Source organism: Raphanus sativus, chromosome 1 (genome assembly GCF_000801105.2).
Source record: "Raphanus sativus cultivar WK10039 chromosome 1, ASM80110v3, whole genome shotgun sequence".
Lineage (NCBI taxonomy): Eukaryota > Viridiplantae > Streptophyta > Magnoliopsida > Brassicales > Brassicaceae > Raphanus > Raphanus sativus.
This window is the reverse complement of record NC_079511.1, coordinates 22533594-22554067: the sequence shown is the minus strand read 5'-3', so window position 1 is coordinate 22554067 and position 20474 is coordinate 22533594. Positions and strand designations below refer to the sequence as shown.

At 31.4% G+C, this 20474-nt stretch overlaps 2 protein-coding genes and 1 non-coding gene across 3 annotated transcripts; 1 reads left to right on the top strand and 2 right to left on the bottom strand.

Moving 5' to 3' along the window:
• Window positions 1-3100: 3100 nt before the first annotated feature.
• LOC108848016 (uncharacterized) lies at window positions 3101-7429 on the bottom strand. Its single transcript, XM_018621450.2, has 18 exons — window positions 7272-7429; window positions 7007-7180; window positions 6753-6934; window positions 6496-6601; window positions 6349-6425; window positions 5981-6068; window positions 5546-5732; window positions 5309-5435; window positions 5097-5165; window positions 4916-5017; window positions 4728-4823; window positions 4528-4602; window positions 4309-4428; window positions 4098-4226; window positions 3941-4018; window positions 3754-3840; window positions 3570-3656; window positions 3101-3457 (listed from the first exon to the last, which is right to left on the bottom strand). Exons 1-18 carry the CDS (start codon window positions 7324-7326, stop codon window positions 3407-3409), a joined length of 1890 nt encoding a protein of 629 aa, XP_018476952.1. The 5' UTR covers window positions 7327-7429; the 3' UTR covers window positions 3101-3406.
• Window positions 7430-7834: 405 nt separating this feature from the next.
• TRNAR-CCU (transfer RNA arginine (anticodon CCU)) lies at window positions 7835-7907 on the top strand. The gene has a single exon. It is a non-coding gene; the product is annotated as a tRNA-Arg (tRNA).
• Window positions 7908-17423: 9516 nt separating this feature from the next.
• On the bottom strand, window positions 17424-18613 carry LOC108848681 (uncharacterized). The gene is made up of 3 exons (XM_056986546.1): window positions 18448-18613; window positions 18230-18373; window positions 17424-18135 (listed from the first exon to the last, which is right to left on the bottom strand). The coding sequence occupies exons 1-3, from the start codon at window positions 18515-18517 to the stop codon at window positions 17726-17728; spliced, it is 624 nt and encodes a 207-aa protein (XP_056842526.1). The 5' UTR covers window positions 18518-18613; the 3' UTR covers window positions 17424-17725.
• Window positions 18614-20474: the final 1861 nt, after the last annotated feature.

The window sequence follows — 20474 nt, the reverse complement described above, 5'->3', positions numbered from 1 at the left end:
TATTTAAGTTGGTATATGAAATTTGACTTTATATTGTATTTTTCTTATACATAATAAAATATAAAATTATAATTTAAGTTGGTATATGAAATTTGACTTTAGTAAAAATAAAATTATGAATATATGTATATTTTGAATCAATTTTTGATATAAATCAACTTTAAATTATTATTTTGATTTGAAATATATATATAAAATTTTTGAATTTTGTTTTATGATTATTTTAGATAAATGATATTTTAGATAATTAGATTAACTCATTTTTCGTATATTTTAAAGTTTACTCAAATAGATAGTTTTTCATAATATAATAGATTCCCAGTTTTTTTTTAAATAACATAGTTTATTTTTTTTTGTTAATACACTGCTATCTATGTTTTCAAACAACATTATATCATTTTTATACTGCTATTCATGTTTTCAAACAAAGCTCTTATTTTAAAATTGATATTCATATTTCCAAACAAACCTATTTTTTAAACTGTTATCCAAATTTTCAAACAAATATCTTCTTAAAATTGTTATATATGTTTCCAAGTAAATCTAATTTGTATATCAATTTTAATAATATAGATATCAAAATATAAATGATATGATATAAAAAGGAATATAACAATATATGCATATGGACCGAGAGGTCTTGTATCCCATATCAAAATGTAAAGAAATCTAATATGGATTTGATTTTACAATCATTTTTAAAACAATAATCGTATGTCCACAAAATTATTTTTGGTCATCATATTTTTAATGGGCTTGGGAGATCCACTAACGAATAAAGACTTTGCAGAGAATTTTTATTATTAAATTGAGTGGCATTTGATTGTAAATATTAATGAAAAATTAGGGTAATTTCTCATTTGTACTTCAAATTTTAATAGGATATAGATTAGTAATTAGAAAACTTGGTTAGCAAGTTGTGTATAGATAAGGAATATACTTAACGTATCAAATATTTACAAACGATTTTTCTGTTCAATTTTGTGATTATGTAGGTAAGTGAGATATTTATTGGATATATTATTTGTAATTCTCGATTTTGACTTGAAGTCGAAGTCTATAAATCCGTTATTAGCAAGAATTCTGGTTTATATTAAAGTGTATAACATGATTTGGAAATTTTGAATTGCCGAATATTACGATTTTGTTAGTTAATAATTTCCCTTGATATTTTCTTTTATTAGATTACTGCGTGAAAGTAGGAAAGTTTTAGGGATATTTTATTTGCGAAAATTAATATCAAATGATAATAATAACTATCTTAATTATTATAAATTTAGTATCAAATCTAGAAAATACATTTTAAATATATAATACGATTTTATATATAAGAGTATTGTTAAAATAGACCATGTTACAAAACATACAATTGATCATACAAAATTTTAGAATAAAAATAATAATACATACATGAAATTAATGGTTTAGAAAGCTAGAAGCAACATGTATCAATAGTGAGCAAACTGACATATCATATAGTAAGTGGTTAAGTATTTATATATTTAGTTTTCATTTTGCTGGAAAGGTGAAACGACAGATTTATGGGCAGAAAGAAATTAATTTTGGTTCGTTCTGTTTAGAATAGACAGATTTTCAATAAAATCAAACGGTTTGAATAGAAGAATATATCGACATAGATTGGCTGTTGGGCAATTAAATGAAACGGCAGTGCATAAGGCAGTGGCACTCCACGTAAATAATAAGAAAAAATAAGGGTAAGTACTCATTTGTACTTCACTTTTAATAGGTTATAGACCATGACCCGCCCGACCGAGCGGGTATTTATTTAATTTTTTAATTTTTGATTTACACTAAATGATGTATTTGTTAATAGTTACTTGTGATACATTCAGAGGCGTACCTACTATAGGATTAGAGGGTTCAGTTGACACATGTTTAATTATGAAATAATTGGTTTTGTATAGGAAGCCAAAAAGAATCAGCAGCTAAAATGGTATTAGTGTATGTATTGACACACCTAAATCTGGGTTCACATCTCTAAATTATACTTTTGTTATCATATTTTTAAAATTTTATATATCATGACACATGTAAAAAAAATTGATGGGTCCGCCATTGGATACATTGAGTTCTTTTTGAATTAAAAAAAACAATCAAATCTGTGAAAAATATTTTTTATTATAAAGAAAGCTTAAAGTGAACAATGATGGATTATATATGAAATATATAAATCAATTTAGTTAATTTAAAATACATTGAAATAATTGACTTTGAATCATATATAAATCAATTTAATCGGCTCATTGTTATTACATTTTTTGTTAGGGCTATAGTGTTTTAGATCAAATTAAGTTGGTCTAGTGGCTCATGACTCTCCTCTCTTATTCTAACCGACAATTTTGTTTTGTAACCGTTCGGTGTTTAGAAAAAAATTGTGAAGAATGAAAAAAATAAATATCTCGACTTTCGGTGTTCTCCCATGGCGATGACGATTTCAAAACTCATTAATCGAGGGTCTAATGTTTGATATTTGTGAATCTGATGTTTTTTCTTTACGAATCAATGTATGGAGTAATTAAATCTCTTTTGAAATAATTGGTTTATTTTTCATTCTATTTCAAAGTATATTGTTTGCATGTCTAGGTACACCTAGTTAATTAATAAATGTCCATAACATTTATAAAGCAAATCAATTGTTTCCTAAAAATAATGTAGTTAGCAAGAATATAGGCAATTGCCTCATTCTTAACTATTTACTTAATCTTATATTTAATATTATATTTAATATTGAGTACTCTGCAAGTTCAGTTAAACAGATTTTACTGGGAAGAAAACATAGATAATTTATTCATACAATAATTTTTTAGATTTATTGAGACCTAACTCTATGTGAGGTGAATAAAACATTGGTTTAGATGAAAAGGGAAATTCAATTTTATCTTGAAATTATTTTAATAGAGAATGGAAGTTAAATTTTATTTTACGACAATAAATAATTTCGAAACTAATCCTAGATTTTTTTTTGATAACAAATAAATAATTTCGAAATTTATTTAATACAAGAAAAGTTAAATTTTGTTTTAGGACAACACATTAACTAAATTGAAAAAGTCAAACATTAAAATAGAGACTATCTATAAATAAAGAAAGTGATAAAGACACATTTAATAAACTGGTTAAGACAAGCATTTTTTTAGGAATGTTATTAATAGGGTCAGTGGCATGTAAGTGTAATTAACATTGAAAACTCATGGGCATTTCCTAAGTGTACTTCTCTTTTAATAATAGAGATAAGATATGTATAATGGTTTTAATATGATGAGGCTTTGTTCAAAGCTTATTAACCGTAGTCTACCCTTTCCCTTAAGTCAATGTAAAGCTAAACAACTTCTTTAGTTACCAAAACCTCCAAAGCTGCATTTTTCGATTTGTCCATGTATTTTGTTCACAGCCTGGACATTGTCTGCTCAAATGTAGGATCGATGCAAACGACAACCTGAGCAAAATTTGGAAGATAACCTCATCTTGTCACTCTAAAATTTGTATGTTTCCATGAAAACTTTAAGTTCTTTAAGCTTTCGAAAACGAGAATTTATATATTGTTTTACCTTTCCCGTGCTTTTACCGGAATGCAGATACTCAACAGCATCTGCAACAGCGTTTAGACCTATAAACTTCTTCTGATCAATCCCGACCTACCAAAGGTGAGAAGAAGAAAAAGGCGAGTTGTAAACTTTGCTGAACAAAAGAAACATGTGGTTTAAGGTAACAGACTTAAGGCTTAGTTATTACCTTGAGCTTTCCGAGAGAGTAAAGATGGAACAACTTGTCAAGATTTTGTTTCCAGAGCTGACTATATTGCACCAAAAAGAAACCCGCCTGAAGCAAATGTTCAGTTGAACAAAATCAACATTCTAGTAACCAACATGAGTTTGATTTGAGATAACATTGTCAGATACTTCAGACAATGTCAACATACCACGGTTTGGCTTTTTGCAAGAATTTTCTCGCAGAGCCCTGGATAGTTTGCGGGTTGCCATCCTTTCTCACCTTGATACTGAGAAGAGATATCAACTTTAATATACTACTTCAAAATAAGAACTGATGTACAGACATAAAATTCTATAAAACAGAACCTGAGATATCATTCCAATCACGACGAGTCGTCCGTAAACAGCAAGAGCATTCAAGCACAGATCAAACATTCGACCACCTACAGATTCATATATGATATCCACACCCTTTGGAAACTCCTTTTTCAAGACCTGTGAACAATTATGAATGTTAAGTTTTCTATTTAGCCACATATATAATTAATAAACACACACAAAAAACTAGAGTTTCTACCGTCTTGATATCCTCGGCTTTATAATCTATGACTCGATCCACACCAAGCTCTTTCAATAGCTTGGCTTTCTCTGACCCCCCGCAAGTAGCAATCACTTTATTTCCAGCCAACTTAGCAAGCTACATAGATGAAAGAGATATGATCTATGTTTTGTTTAATAACTAAAACAACTACAGAACTTAAACAAATCAGAGATTCAACTTCAGATTTTTGAATACCTGGACTGCGAATTGTCCAGTCCCTCCAGCAGCAGCAGTCACAAGTACTGTTTCACCTGATTTCATTTGTCCTGCCTGTGAATCTCATAAGACAAATGAAATTTTCAGACTGCATATCCACACATGTTTTGAATGATACTAGGTAACAAATATTATAACAAGCAGATAGCTAACAAAGCTTGTCACTAGATCAATCCAACCTTTTCAAGGGCGATCAAAGCAGTTAATCCTGAGGTAAGCATGGCGACAACTTCAGGATCTGGCCTTGGAACAGGAAGCACGTGCTTAGAAGAAACCTAAATTACCAAAAAGACAGGATCACATTACCATTGACGCCTCAAAAGAATCTCAAAAATGATGCGCTCAAATGGTTTAGGAACTCTCATACTATCATGTATTCAGCATATGCTCCAAATGTCATAACAGCAGCTGGAGTGCCAACTTGCAAATTCTTAACAGATTCTCCCACTGCTGCAATTAGTCCAACTCCCTGACATAGTGAAACAGTTTTTGAGTTTTTGACGTAAATTAAGGGATGGAGAAGTTTAACTTAACAAAAAAAAAATTACCTCAAATCCAGCATCAAAGGGAAGCTTCGGTGAGCCACCACTAAAGTAACGACCTGAGCTGAAGTTTACCTGCTCATGGTTTACAATAAGGACTATATTTTTAGAAACAGTTAAGAGGAGAGCCATCCAGATATATCAGTTAATAACAATAAACTAAACTCTGTGATAGACTGTTTTCAATACAAAATACTGAATTAAGAAAAAAATCTTACATCACTTGCGTTGACACCGGCATAGATGATTTTCAGAAGAACTTGGTGTGGTCCAATGGGTAACTTTAGTGGTGCCCGTACTATGCGGGTAGCATTGCGGAAATTATGAGACAGGGCATGTACAATTCTAAAGGAGAGAGAGTGAGACATCAGTATGTGTAGTCTAAGAGTAGATAGAAATTATATGGTACATCTGCCTTATGTTCTGGTCCCATGTAGGGCACATTATTAACTTACATCTTCTCGAAGCTTTGAGGAAGTTTGATATTTGAAGTTACTTTGAAAGAAGTTTTTTTCCTGGAAGTTGAACCCACCAAGTACTTTGCCTCTTCCATTGGAGTCGGCCAATACTCCGAACCCCTGCGGTTGGTAATCCATAGACATGCACCGGCTTTACTCTCATCGGTTATAAGCTCAAAAGCACCTACAGATAAATAGATGCCACGTTCATGATTTTAGATTGATCTCAGACAGACTTGTACCAGTCCCTTATATGAACCAAAGACTATCATATGAAGGTAAAGCTTATAATCCTTAAGGACCTTAACAATTCATAAAATAGCATTCTTGTGTTCTAGTTCTTTCTGCCCTACCACTCCATATTTTACTTAACCAATCAACCATACCGATCTCTAATATACCTATATGAAGTATAATCAGATATGCACACACCTTTAATCAGCATGTCCATAGACATGTAACCGCCTAGTGACTGAAGGAAGGAATCACCAATAGCTCCAGCTAACTCTGTCTGGATAAACTGCACAGGAGAAGTGCAGAACCAACACTTTAGGCAACACTCAGCTACTTTGGTTGTAACATACATATCGACGACATAGATTTTTGAAGTAAAACTAAGATATTTGATGAGAGAAAAACAAATAATCTAAATCTAAACTCATCTGGCTCAGTCATGACGTACTAACTTCCATGCCATTGACCATTCTTATTTAATCATGCATGTTGTACCTCCATTTAAACAGTCCTATAGATCATAAATAACCACACATTTTGAAAGACACTAGAGATATTCTTCTTACTTCAGGACAAAGCACATTGATGCGGATCCCTTGACGCTTCAAATATGCTAATGATCTAGTGAATAATACAACACCGCCTGTAGAAGTGTATCAAACAGTGAGCATATGAAAAGAAAGAGTAACAGACAAGTAAACACAAAAGAAAACCTTTGGAAGCAGAGTAGATAGGATCTAAAGGCGATGGATAAAGACCAGCAGCTGAAGCCATGTTAATGATAACTCCAGGCTTTTTGTTAGCTTTCATAGCTTTGATCTACACAAAAAGCAACAAATCATATAAAAATGGTTAAGAGTCCTCCAGAGAAAGAAACTACTTGTGTTGGAGTAGTATGAAGTTTATTGATTAAACATGTAATAAGAAATAAAAGAGCTCTAGGGGAAGAAGAAGAGAAGTGGAGACTTACAGCAAGGTGAGTACATTCAAGTACTGCAACCAGGTCCACATTAATGGTGTGCTTCCATGATTTAGATCCATCAGTGTCATCTTTATCAAATTGTACAGGATTGGCAATCCCAGCATTGTTAATGCAGATGTCCAGTGTTCCAAATGTGGCTAAGTGCTTGTCAAAAGCAGCAACGATATCACCTGCTCTCATGCTCTAAAGAATTAACACAAAAACAGTAATCCTTTTAGCTTAGAAGGACAAATGGACACTACCTCTATTGGTGACGTCACATTTGATGAAGATAGCAGAAGGAGAGTTTAGAGAAGGATGGAACCGAGCATTGGCCTTTTGAACAAGAGAAGCAGTCTCTTTGCCTTTCTCCTCAGAGAAATCAACAACGGTTACAAAAACTCCTTTCTCTGCAAGAGCCAAGCAGAGAGCTCGACCTACAACAGTTCAATCACCACCACACACGTGTCACCAAACTACGAGGAATCATATATGTACGTAATTAAATAGAAGGAGATGAAAACTGACCGATCCCGGAGGCGCCGCCGGTGACAAAAGCGGACAAACCAGGCTTCATCTCCATTTGATTTTTGAGGTTTAGAAGAAGAAGATAGATTGATTGATTGATCGATGGAAAGATTGAAATGGTTAAGTAGAAAATCCAAATAAGAGTGACCCCACCACCACTTAGGATGTCTTAAGAAGCCCACCCACCGTAGTATTAGATAACTTGTGCCACGCCTCTAATTATCGGTTCGGAAACTCGGTTTGTCTTAGCACCGTAACGGCCAATCACTACACGGTAAGATTACAATTTTGTCAGGAAATCGTCTGCTATGTTTTTTTTTTTTGTCAACATGCTTCATTATATTAAACCCAATCGTCTGCTATGTTTTATTTCAGAAAAAAAAAACTCTTACGAAGAAAACTTTAAAAAAAATCTCTGTGTTATTTGGAAAAATATTTGAAACGTTTTCCACTAATAGAAGATTGTATCTTCTAAACCGACGCAAGAGAACGTGTTGTTGTCTAGAGCTACCACAGCTAAGTACTCAATATAGTATACGTATAGTAATTGATCATCAAACAAAGCGCCTGTAGCTCAGTGGATAGAGCGTCTGTTTCCTAAGCAGAAGGCCGTAGGTTCGACCCCTACCTGGCGCGACTATTTTTTGTTTTATTACTTTTGTTCTTATCCAAAATCCGGTAAGAATGGTTCTCCTTGCTCATCCAATAATATAACAATGGTTAAAGTGCAATGTGGACACCAGCCCTGAAATTTTGAAGGCCGTAAACGAATCAAAAATTTTGAGGGTTATAAACGAATCAAGAGAAAGTTCAATAATTTGGAGGTTGAATTTTTTTTTATAAATCTGGAAGCTTATATATCTATGTAATTTTTTAAAAAAAATTTTGGAGGCTTGAGACGAATGTTTCATCAGATTGGCTCAGAACCGGCCATGTCCCTTAATCATCATCCTTCGAATCATCGAATATGCTATTCATGACATAATAAGAAAAAAGAATTACTCAGAACTCTGAAAAGACACAACAACATAAGAGAAGCTAATATATACAGTATAGAGAACAATGATCGAGTTTCCTATGTGTGATGGTTAAATGTTTATGTAACATATTTCTGACCATCATAATTAATTTCTTAGAAGCAAAACTTTCAAATCTTAAAGACAAAATACCGACGACTTACTTGATCTTATATGTTTTCTCCAACTTTTCCTCTGTTTTGAAGCTGTCTTATGAATATGATCATCGCACAAGTGAGATACCACCAAGATATATGTGGAAAAGTTAAAGCATTAGTAACATTGTGTTGAAGCCATCTATCTTATTAAAACAGAAACATTCTGTTGGACCTAACATTTATTTTGTAAGTTTTTAAATTAAATACACCTTTATATTTTATAGTTAAACATACATTAAGTCACTAATGTTCCTTTATTTATACTACTATCCATGTTTTCAAACAATATACTTATTTCTTTATACTACTATCAATGTTTCCAAACAATATATTTTTATACTACTATCAATGTTTCCAAATAATACAATAATTAATCTTAGTTATTTTATATCTATCATTTTCTCTTTAAAATTTTGTAGAAACGTCATAATTTCATAAATTACAAATAGTGAACTTTAAAATTTCGATTATAAGATTACAAATTATGAAACTATTACAATTTAAATCCAATTAGATTACATATCGGTCATCCATCAGTTCAATCGGTTAGTCTCGGGTTTTAGTGATTTTTTAATATGAATACTAGGTTTTAACCCGCACTTTAAAAGTGCGGAACCTTTTTTATAATTTAGTACAAAAAAATTAAAGATGATTTTTATAAAAACATTTTTATTACTATATTGAAACTCTGATATGGATTGTTGATTTCAAAATCAAATGAGTTTTTCGTACCAGATATTTTAGGGGTGGGTACTTCGGTTATCTTCTCGGTTGTGTTCGGGTTTGGGTTGGTTTGTTTAGTTCAGTTCTAGTAGTTTCCAACTGAAGTAAATCATATTTAGTTTGGTTTGGAACCGAACCATTCGGGTTGGATAAATCTTCAATCAAATTATTTGAAAAAAATTTCGGTTCGGTTTGAATCGGTATCGGTTCAGTTAGTTCGGTTTGTCTCGGTTCGATTTGACTTTTTATCCACCCCTAATATATCTAAACCGAGTATTTTTTGAAATATCTTATCGTGGTAACCTATGATCCGTACTTTAACAGCAAGGTTATTTTGTTTGTACATTTTATTTTGAAAATATAAATATTTTGATCCGTGTTTCTGAAGCTGAAGTAATTTATGGTTTGAAATTATAGTAAATTTACATTTTTCTATTTCATCATATATAATTTATGTTAAGATTCACATAGATATTTTTTTTAATTATTTTTCAGTGAGTTCAAACTTTGTATCTTTAATAAAATTTGAATATGCGGTATATTCATTTTTTCCAGCTTAAAGTTGGATGAGTAATCATTTATTAGAAATGTTATTTTCTGTCTTATTATAATTATAAAATATTGTTTTCAATTTTGATTTAAAAATAGAAATGGAACACTTATTTTGGAATTTGTAAAAATAAATATAATTGTATAATATATATAGTATCGAATATGATTTCAAAGTTATTTTCATATAATAAAACTATATATGTATTGTTCTTTTGTTTGAATTTAACTAATTGGGTTGTGCAGTAAACTATCATCACTAAGTTATATTATAATCATATTAAACCCCACCTATCTAAGTTAGTTATGATGATAATATATATTAAAACAAAGAAAATAAAAAAGTAAGTTTACGTAGGAAAAAAACGTCTATGTATTATCACATATACAAATAAAAAGGTGACTATTTAATTCAAATTCTATATGAAACTAAATCAGGCGGAATATTGTTTGTTTAGATTTTCTAAAGATTTCTTCAAAATATTTTAAGTAATTTAAATATTAAATATTTAATACATTTCAGTGGTATTCCTGTAAATAATTTGAAAAACTAAGGGAATGTCTGAAAAATGTCTGCTGTTTTAATTGTATTGATTTTAAAAACATAAATTGAATTGTCAGATCTCCGGATTAACCGGTATAATCACAATCGGGTTGAATTTAAAAATACTGAATTAAATGCAAAAATATTTCAAATACACACTCTTTAAAAATAACCAAAATATTTGTTAAATTATTAGTGAAATTTTTCATCGTAAAATATCCCGCGCTTCAAAAGCGCGGGTCAAAATCTAGTAGTACATTAATACGTCTTTCGCTGATGTCATATCCAAATATTCTATTAGTTCAAGCTGAAATATTACATAAAAATCATCACACACTAAATCGACAAAAGAATTAAAAGAGTTTTTTTCCTTTAGGAGTTAGTTGATAAACGTGTGTAGTGTACCTCCTAACCCTGATGATCCAACATGGGAGGTATACCAGGCACATCAAATTCTTCTTACCTAAGTAATTTCATATAAATACTATATGTGTTGTTCTAAGTTAATATCCAATCTCAACAAGTCATTTCAACAAAATGCAAATATAGCCAAATCAAAATTAATCTGATTACCCCACAAATTATAGAGGAGAAAATGAGAGATGGTGATTATGTGATGAGCCATCATAACAGCAAAGCCCTTTCGCCTGGCCTCCCACACAAGCAACACAGCAACACTATAAAACATAGAACCTTCACTTGCACATATAGTAAAAACTTAGAGGCTACCTATGAGAAGATCAGTAACTTGAAATTAATCATGACTCTAAGAAAATCATTCACAGGTCCAATCACATATCATGAGATAATGCATGGCCAGGGAATATTTCTAAACCAAAGCTCAAGTGAAAATGCTGATTTGTTTTACTCACTACAACTCTTGGTTTGACTTCAAAACATATATTTCACAACCAGTATAGTACCACAATTTCCACAAGAACTCTTCGCATTTAATGATTTTCACACGAGTCCGCATCTTTCATTGGTAAGAATCAGTAGTCAAAAACCAGAATACAACTCCTTTTCTGTTTGGCATTTAACACTCTGTACTTTCAAATCTATTTTGTTTTTCTTTCAGTTTCACAACTAGAATATTCACTAGCTATCTGGTTTTTGACTACCGATTCTTACCAATTACACAAGGACTCTTTGCTTTTATTGATTTCCACACGAGTCGCATCATTCAGTTTTTAATTGATAAGAATCCGTAGTCAAAAGCCAGATAGCTAGATTCGAATCAATATTCAAACCTCATCATTCTTGCAATTGAATGCGAATAAAATATTGGATTCCGACAGAAATTACAAGCCTCTATTATTCTTTACTTCATCTGAAGCCTTAAACGAAAAAATAAGTAAAACGAAATCAAGTCATCAAGAAAAAATATTGTATATACACATAGGAACAATTCAAATAATAGTAAGGTCAACATTTAAAAGGAATATCGATTCCCTAATTAGATTAGTAGTAACCGTCAACAGAATTCAAGACGAAAACGATAAAATAATTTGAATAATAAATAGCAATTTAAAACACTCAGTTGTTAAATTTAATGGGGTCTGTCAATTTGGCATCCTATTAACAAAAAAAAAACTTAACAATTCAATCGGAATTATCTACGATTTCCAAAGACATGATATTATGGAAGACGGAGATCATCTGCTATCAATTACGTATGCTGTTGGGTACGTTTTATCCTCATCAGCACATAGTATTGAATTTACAAACAAGAATGATATATATCTAGAAAACTTGTTCAAAGAAACAACCACTGTTAAGTTTATACCAAAGAAAAAAATAGATGACCAAAAAAATAGGACACATACACCACAGTTAAATTTTTTGGAACCGAGCTCTAGTGGATCAAGAGTAGATAGAGACAGAACCTTCAACGAAAGAATAAATTCAATTAGTAGTTCATATGAGTTACAACAAATTAATCAAAAACTAAATAAAATAGACCGATCGATAACAACACTAGATAATAAACTATGAAAAAGCAGGGTCGGAAATATAAGAAAAAATTGGTATCAGAGCCACCAAAACCGAGTAAAGATAGTAATAAATTTGAAAAAATTAATGAACAGAAACAAGAGAATATAAAGTATTTTGTGCAGTCGTAAATAAGAATAAAGGTCGAGCATTAGAATACTCAGAAGATGAAGGAAATCTGATAAACAAAAAACATTCAAGAAATCAAAATAATAGAAAAACTGATAAGTTTATAAAATGGACGAAATTATAAACCAAACTATCGAATATCATCCAGAGTTATACTCTATACCAGGAATACCATATAAAGAAAAAATATACCATTAGAAAGAAATATGATGGAAAACACCGAATATATGATGGAAGCAAACATAAGAGAAGATCATAAAATAAGTTATTCGTTGAGAATAATATGTGGAATACTAAACAATCAAACCCAAATAATTGGTAACATATCAATGAACCAAATTAAAATAACGGTTCAAGAAAAAACTAGATAAAATTATAGATTCAAGTAAACATATTGAAAAATTACAAAAAGATATTTCTGAAATTAAAAATATATATTATTACTAGACAAACTATAAGGATTGTATGACATATTAATAATAGTAAAAAAACCTAACAGAAACCATAAATAAATTAACTGAAAAATTATGACAGAAAAACTTGGAGACCAAATAAAAATAACTAGATATTGACCCGCACAACTTTTGTTTATACACTTAGTATATACAAACTTTAGAAAGTTAAAATTTTATGGTTCCAGTTTTACTACTTTTGTTTATTGTTTAAACTATGTATTTCATTACTGTGTCGTGTAATAGAGATGTCCGTAAAATATTGTGAACCGTAAACACTGTAGTAAGAATTTTTAAAATATATATACTTTTTGTAATTTAATAATTTTGTAACTTAATAATAATGTATCATTTTTAAATATACAAAATAACTCATGAGGTGGATCACTATATAGTTATATTGCATTTGTTAAATTATATATCAAGAAATTTTGGGAAAGGTATTTAAAATATACAAAAACAGAAAGTAACAATACGAAATATATATTATATAGTTTATATTCTGTTCTTTATTTATTCAAAAACCCTTAAATGAAACTATAAATAATTCTAATAATTTTTCTTAACAAATTAATAACAATCATACAAAATCCAAGAATAAATATTAATTGTACTTTGGGCTATAATAATCTATTATTCAAGATAAGCCCATTTTTTCTTTAATATAGTTCTATCTATGTTTCCAAACAACATTATATTTTTTTACTACTATCCTTGTTTCCAGACATTTCCAAAATGTACTTCTACTTTAATAAGATAGATACTAGGAAATAGAAAAAAGACAAGATAACGATTTAGAACGACTAAAACAAAAAAAAATAAAGAACTTGAAGAAAAGATTACAAACAATTAAATAATAGGCAATTAGAAGAAAGAAAAGGATTAAACAAGAAAGTTAAATAATTAGAAAATAACAAGTGTATAACGATAGAAGATTTAAAAAACCATTTCGAAAAAAAAATAAAAAGGTTTAACAATGATGGACAACAAACAAATATAATAAGAGTTAGAAGATAAACATCACCGGAAAAAAAAATCAAACCACACACGAAACGATGGAACATTAAACAAAAAATGATGGTCCGATTAGAGTCGAACTGTTGGGTCATAGTGGACTCGGAAGGCACCAGCCCGTAATCCTTCCACCGTTGAAAGCAGGAGGTGAACGCTGCTCTGTGAAACCAGCCTCACACAGTCTCCTCCGCTCTAAGAGGGTCTGAACCACAAGCCTTCGCTCGAGTCCATATCCTCAACTCCCAACTTGGAAAGGGCAGGCCAGAATAAAAACACACACGAAGCGATGGAACATTAAATAAAAAATGATGGTCCGATTAGAGTCGAACTATTGGGTCATAGTGGGCTCAGAAGGCACCAGCCTGTAATCCTTCCACCGTCGAAAGCGGGAGGTGAACGCTGCTCTGTGAAACCAGCCTCACGCAGTCTCCTCTGCTCTAAGAGGGTCCGAACAAACAAATATAATAAGAGTTAGAAGATAAACATCACCGGAAAAAAAATCAAACCACACACGAAACGATGGAACATTAAACAAAAAATGATGGTCCGATTAGAGTCGAACTGTTGGGTCATAGTGGACTCGGAAGGCACCAGCCCGTAATCCTTCCACCGTTGAAAACAGGAGGTGAACGCTGCTCTGTGAAACCAGCCTCACGCAGTCTCCTCCGCTCTAAGAGGGTCTGAACCACAAGCCTTCGCTCGAGTCCATATCCTCAACTCCCGACTTGGAATGGGCAGGCCAGAATAAAAACACACACGAAGCGATGGAACATTAAATAAAAAATGATGGTCCAATTAGAGTCGAACTATTGGGTGATAGTGGGCTCAGAAGGCACCAGCCTGTAATCCTTCCACCGTCGAAAGCGAGAGGTGAACGCTGCTCTGTGAAACCAGCCTCACGCAGTCTCCTCCGCTCTAAGAGGGTCCAAACCACAAGCCTTCGCTCGAGTCCATATCCTCAATTCCCGACTTGGAATGGGCAGGCCAGAATTAGCCCTGACCGAACCCGGCCCAAAGAGATTTGGCCAATGTCCCATCATCTTAATGTCTCCACTTGGATCACAAGCTTGTGTTACTAAGCTCGACGTATAGTTATTGTTACCTAGACTTATATATGCAACAACTAAATGCATGTTTTCTCCGATGTGGGACTTTATAATAAACAAAACATTTCACTCATTTTATGTTTGAGATTTCACACTCTGTACTTTCAAATCAATTTTGTTTTTCTTTCAGTTTCATATTCTGAATATGAGAGACTAATGTTAAACTTTCTTTCAATCGCCCCGTTTCGTCCTTTGATTTCATTTTCTGAATCGTAGCTTCCCTTCATTCGACATTGCTTTCATGATAACGATCCAGCACATTGTCTTCTCAATTTGTTCTTGAAGCACAAACAAACTCAAGCAGAGGAACCTAAAATACCCCCGTCATAATTGATCTTTGAAGCTAGCATCATAGCTAAACGATCTCCCACAGTAGACCTGCTTTCACTCCCAGAGATGCGCAGTGTGAAACACACATGAGACTAAAGACATGGAACAGAAACAAAGCTTTTGTAGACTTTACTAAAAATGAGAATAGGGTTCGTTCATATGCAGCCACTAACACATCTATAGACAAGTTGTGTCTCAAGAAACAACAAGCTTATTAAAAAAGGAACATAACATTGAAACCATTGTTCTGAACTTCTGTCTTCCATGTTGTCACCATTGTTTTCTGATATTCGCAAAACACCATGGGTAGTTTTGTATGAATGAATCTATCGGCATCTTGTTGACGAGCACGATCGTTAAGGAACCAAGAAGCACTGATATAATGATATTCATTGTTCCTAATTTCACTCTTCTAAGTTCTAACCCAACAGCTCAATATCAAAAGTGATGGTTATGATTGCTGATTTCTAAGAGTTTCTTTCTGAATTTGGTGTCCATCAATGTTTTTATGGTTTTGTTGTCATGATTTGTTGGTGATCTCTGGATCTTTGAGCGTTAAAATCTATATATGGTTTCATCTGTTATTAATGGGAAATAATGTCAAAATAAGTTTTGCATTTCATATTCATAAGGGAGAGATAATCAAGTTGAATGGTCCTTCACCATCCTTTGTAAACAGAAGACTTGCAGTTGTGAATGGGTCATACGATAAGATTAGCCCACCCTTGATGTTAAGGAACCAAGATGCAGTTCTATTCAATGTTTTCAACTTCACTCTTGAAATCCAACAAAAATCCAACAACTCAAAAAAATTAGAATGACTAGATATTTCTAGTATGATGTTGATTTTATGGTCTCTGGATGATTGAGTGTTAAAGATCTACATACATTTCATCTGTTAAGGTCAAAATAAATTTTGTATTTCATATTCATAAGGGAAATATAGTCAAGTTGAATGGTCCTTCACCATCCTTTGTAAACAAAAGACTCGCCAATGTCGAATGGTCATACAATATGATTAACCCACGAATCGGTGAAGGACTAAGGTTAACCCACCCGTCGACTATCATAATCGTCTATGAACAAGAACGTTAAGAAAGCAAGAAGCACTGTTATTCATTGTTCGGTGTTCCCAACCTGACTCTTGAAATCCAACAATTCAAAAAACTACAACTTACCTTTTTTTAACGACATACTGTTCATTAAAAATACGAAGGATTACAGAGTAGCAACGAGCAGAACTTCCTTGGGTGAGGCGTCAGCTGCTGAATTGTTCAAAATAAACTATAACCTACCGAACCGAAGAAAAACAAGCCCAAAAAAAAAGACTGGATTTGATGAATTCTTCTGATCGCTTCAGAAAAAATTCTTAGAATTTTGGTTTGGATAGAAAGAAGTGGTTTATAACTTTTGGTTCCAATAAACTAAGATTAGACAACCTGTAAAGCTAACACTAAGGCCTAAACCATCAACCCATGAATATCAAACAGGTGAGAAACTAGAAAGTTAAAACTATTAGAAATACGTTAAATATTTTTTAAACAAAAAAAAATAGCAAAAGTAACAGTCTAATTGGAACGGACGTACCGGGTCATAGTTGTGGTTAAGACTAACAGAGTCCAATATTCCTTCCCCTCTAGGAGACTAACAGGTGAGAAACATGAAAGCCGAAGCAACTCATGTAACTGAACTCCCAAACTTGGCAAATAGGTAATCCTAACCAAACCAACCCCCGGCCAGTCGACCCAATTTTTCCATCACCTTATTGTCTCCACTCGGATCACAAGCTAACGTTACTAAGCTCGACGTTAAGTACTTGTGAACTAAACTTATATATACGTTAAGGAAAACCATGTTTCTTCTGATGTGGGACTTTCGTTATTGTTAAATAATAAATACTAATCTGAAATTTAATCTGTACCAAAAGATTAAACCAACTTTTAAACCGGTTGTATTCTGGTTTTCTTTTACATCCGTTTTCTAGTATGACTACATATTTTGTATACCACCGTTGGTACAGTTGGCCATTGTCTCAATTTTGCTGCTATTTTTACACTAATTCTTTTCCTTAAAATCTTGCAGAAATATTGTGGATTTTTTCTTTAATTCTTCACACAAATGCAAGAAAAATATGCATGGCTGATATATTTACAGAGAGTAAGTGAACAGGATCTTTGATATTGCATGAAATCGACACTTTATTGTCAGCTCCGTTTATTTCAAACAAGTGTTCTGAAGTAAAGGAACTGAGCAAAAGAAGAAAAAGGAAACAAGAAAAGTTCTAAAATATGCATTACTGATTGTTTTTGCGAATTTCTTTTGTTGCTTCACTCTGTGTTGTTGCTTTTGAGCCGTTGGTGTTGGTGAATCCATCACCTACTTCAAGAGAAAAAAACAAAGAAACCATATTTAGTAGTGTGCATGTGTGCGTGAAAAGTTTTTTAAGCTAGTTTACCAAAATCAAGACTGTTAGAAGAAGCCTGAGATTGAGGAGGAGGCACTTGTTGCACAGGTAATGTCGTATAGTAATGTTTCTGAGGACAATATTCTACTTGTTGATCTGTTAGATGTTGTGGTTGCTGAGATTTTAGTTGCAATATTTGTTGTTCTTGATCTAAATCTCTAGTGAATTGCTCTATCCTCATCATATCTTGAAAATCAGTACCGTAATTAAAAAGATCTGATTGTTGTGGTGCAGCAATCCATGACCGGTCAATGAAAGAAGAGATTGAGTTCTCTATATAAGCAAAATCATTAGATGCAATCCACTGATCATAAATATGATCTTGATGGTGATGATTTACTTGATTATGATGATCAAGTTGATCAATAGGTTGCTGAAGCTGTGTTACTACAAAAAGACACACAAATCAGGTCTTTCATAGAACAATTTGAGTAATAAGCTTAACGAGAAACATAACAGTGTTCTAACTGTTATTAGTTACCTGGTGCAACATTACTAAGTTGGTGCATTAGGTCTACTTGTTGAGCAAGCAAGTCGTTGAAGGTAGCTATTTGACGAGCTACTTCGCATCTTTTGTAGTATTCTTCGAAGAAATCTGGATTACCTTCTTGAAGACGTTCCCAAACTGCAAACAAAAACAAAATTTTACAGGAGAGGAAAAGATTGAGAAATTGAAATCAAATTTGATTGTTTACTTACTTGCGATAGTGATCACATGATGAATATGGTGCTTTTCACCTAGATACGTAATGGTTTGTTCCAAATTCATATATTTTTTAATACATCTTTCGATTTCCTCCTTGATCTGAAACAAAGTTTGAAAAGAACTTATGAGGCATGAACATAAAAGAATTTACACAGAAAGAATGAAAAATCATACATGGTTTGTAATCTTCTCTAGAACAGTCTGATTTCTACTCATAACTTGAAACCCCAGTACGAGATTTTTTTTTGATTAAAAAAAAACTTCAATCAGGTGAATAATGAGGTTCTTGTTGGTTTGTTTAAATATGAGTCGGAGATTGCGCAAAGGAAACTCACTAATACAGTTGTTGAGTTTGTTATAGTTTTTATTCGGTTTCTAAATAAGATTCGCAAAGATTTGTTTTGATATTTTAACGATATTTACTCTACTACTTTAATTATTTATCGAATAATATGCCTAAATTTTGAAATCTGCAAATATTACCTCATCTTTTTTGTTCCGTCTTTTTATTTTGTAGATATTTTTTTCTGATTCTCTAAAAGTTATAGTCTTGATGCATAGATTGATAGTGTTGCTTAGAGTTTAACCTTTTGATCAAAAAAATAGTCTTAATTTTTTCCTTTTTTTTACATCAAAAAATATTCCATAGAGTGCTTTGTTTCATTGATTGTTCCAACAATTTTAATTTTTTTTTGTTAAAGTAAAAGGTTAAACCCGGATCTATTAAAAACACCAACCTAAATCTCGGATGAGAGATGCATCATACGGATAGACTCTCTCCCGGATATTTAAATAGATCATAAAACATGGACTTATATTAATATGGTGAACAGATGCAATATGCATCGTGAAATAGTTCCCTCTATTAGAGTTCGAACTCATTACATGGGTAGAGGTAGGAACCCGGTCCTTACTATTAGACCACGATGATCTGTTCTAATCTTAAATATTTTTATTTCTAGTCTTAAATATTCAAGTAGCGAATTAAATGGTATTGCATATATTTTATACTTTATGTAAATATAATTTTATACTTTTAGGATATTTCTCCTAAGAATTATTGGTCAGAATATATGGTAATTACTAATATTTAAAAAAATACTAGATTTTAACCCGCACGTTCGTGCGGATATATTTATATTTTTTAAATATATTTTATATTATTAAAAATATTTTAAATATATAATTTCTATTTTAGTGTTATATATTGTATTACTATATCATATTATTGTTTATATTTCTTATTCAGTATTATTAATATATAATGGTTTTTTAAAAAAAATTTACTTTGTTATTGATTTTTATTACTTACTAATATAAAATAAAATAAAATATGAAATACTCAAATAGAGAACCCCATTCAAATTATGTTGTTTTCTTTAATTTAAACATTTTGCATATAATACATTTTTAAATTTTATTTATTTATATTATAGAAAATAAATATGACTAAAATAATTACATTTACATGTTGTGTTTAAGAAAATATACTTTAACATATCTCATTTTAGTATTTTACGGGATTTATTTATTTTAAATAATATAATCCTATTGTTTTAGTAAACTTTATACATAGTAGTATCTATCATACTATTTTATTAAATTTATTATATAGGATATTTGTTTTGGATGTTATGATATTAAGTTCTATTTTTTTTTTAAATTAAGACGTCAAAACATTAGGTTACTTTAAATTTTTACAACATATATAGTTAGTTTTTTTCAGGTACATTTCAAAAAGTTAATCTTTATTATCCATGATTTTTGTCTTTTGTAAAATTTGAAATATTATCATTTTGAGTTTGAATATTTATTTTCAAAATAATATATTTTTTCGAGACAACTTTGGAAAATTACACAACTATTTGAGTTTGGAATAATACATGAACTTTGAATTTGTTTTGGTACTACATTACTGTATCATTTTATAAAATATTTGAATTTTTGGTGATATTTTTAATTCTTTTATCAACAAATTTTGTTACAATTAAAATAAAACAAAATTTATAATTAAAATTTG

What these genes read in the sequence shown, in the direction of transcription:
- LOC108848016 (XM_018621450.2), bottom strand. Translation starts at nt 7,326, where the DNA reads ATGGAGATGAAGCCTGGTTTGTCCGCTTTTGTCACCGGCGGCGCCTCC. An exon ending in TATGGACATGCTGATTAAAG is followed by an intron (nt 5,733 to 5,980) that starts GTGTGTGCATAT and finishes ATTTATCTGTAG; the next exon opens with GTGCTTTTGAGCTTATAACC. An exon ending in TTGCAAAAAGCCAAACCGTG is followed by an intron (nt 3,841 to 3,940) that starts GTATGTTGACAT and finishes CATTTGCTTCAG; the next exon opens with GCGGGTTTCTTTTTGGTGCA.
- LOC108848681 (XM_056986546.1), bottom strand. Translation starts at nt 18,517, where the DNA reads ATGAATTTGGAACAAACCATTACGTATCTAGGTGAAAAGCACCATATT. An exon ending in TCATGTGATCACTATCGCAA is followed by an intron (nt 18,374 to 18,447) that starts GTAAGTAAACAA and finishes TTTTGTTTGCAG; the next exon opens with TTTGGGAACGTCTTCAAGAA. An exon ending in ACTTAGTAATGTTGCACCAG is followed by an intron (nt 18,136 to 18,229) that starts GTAACTAATAAC and finishes GTCTTTTTGTAG; the next exon opens with TAACACAGCTTCAGCAACCT.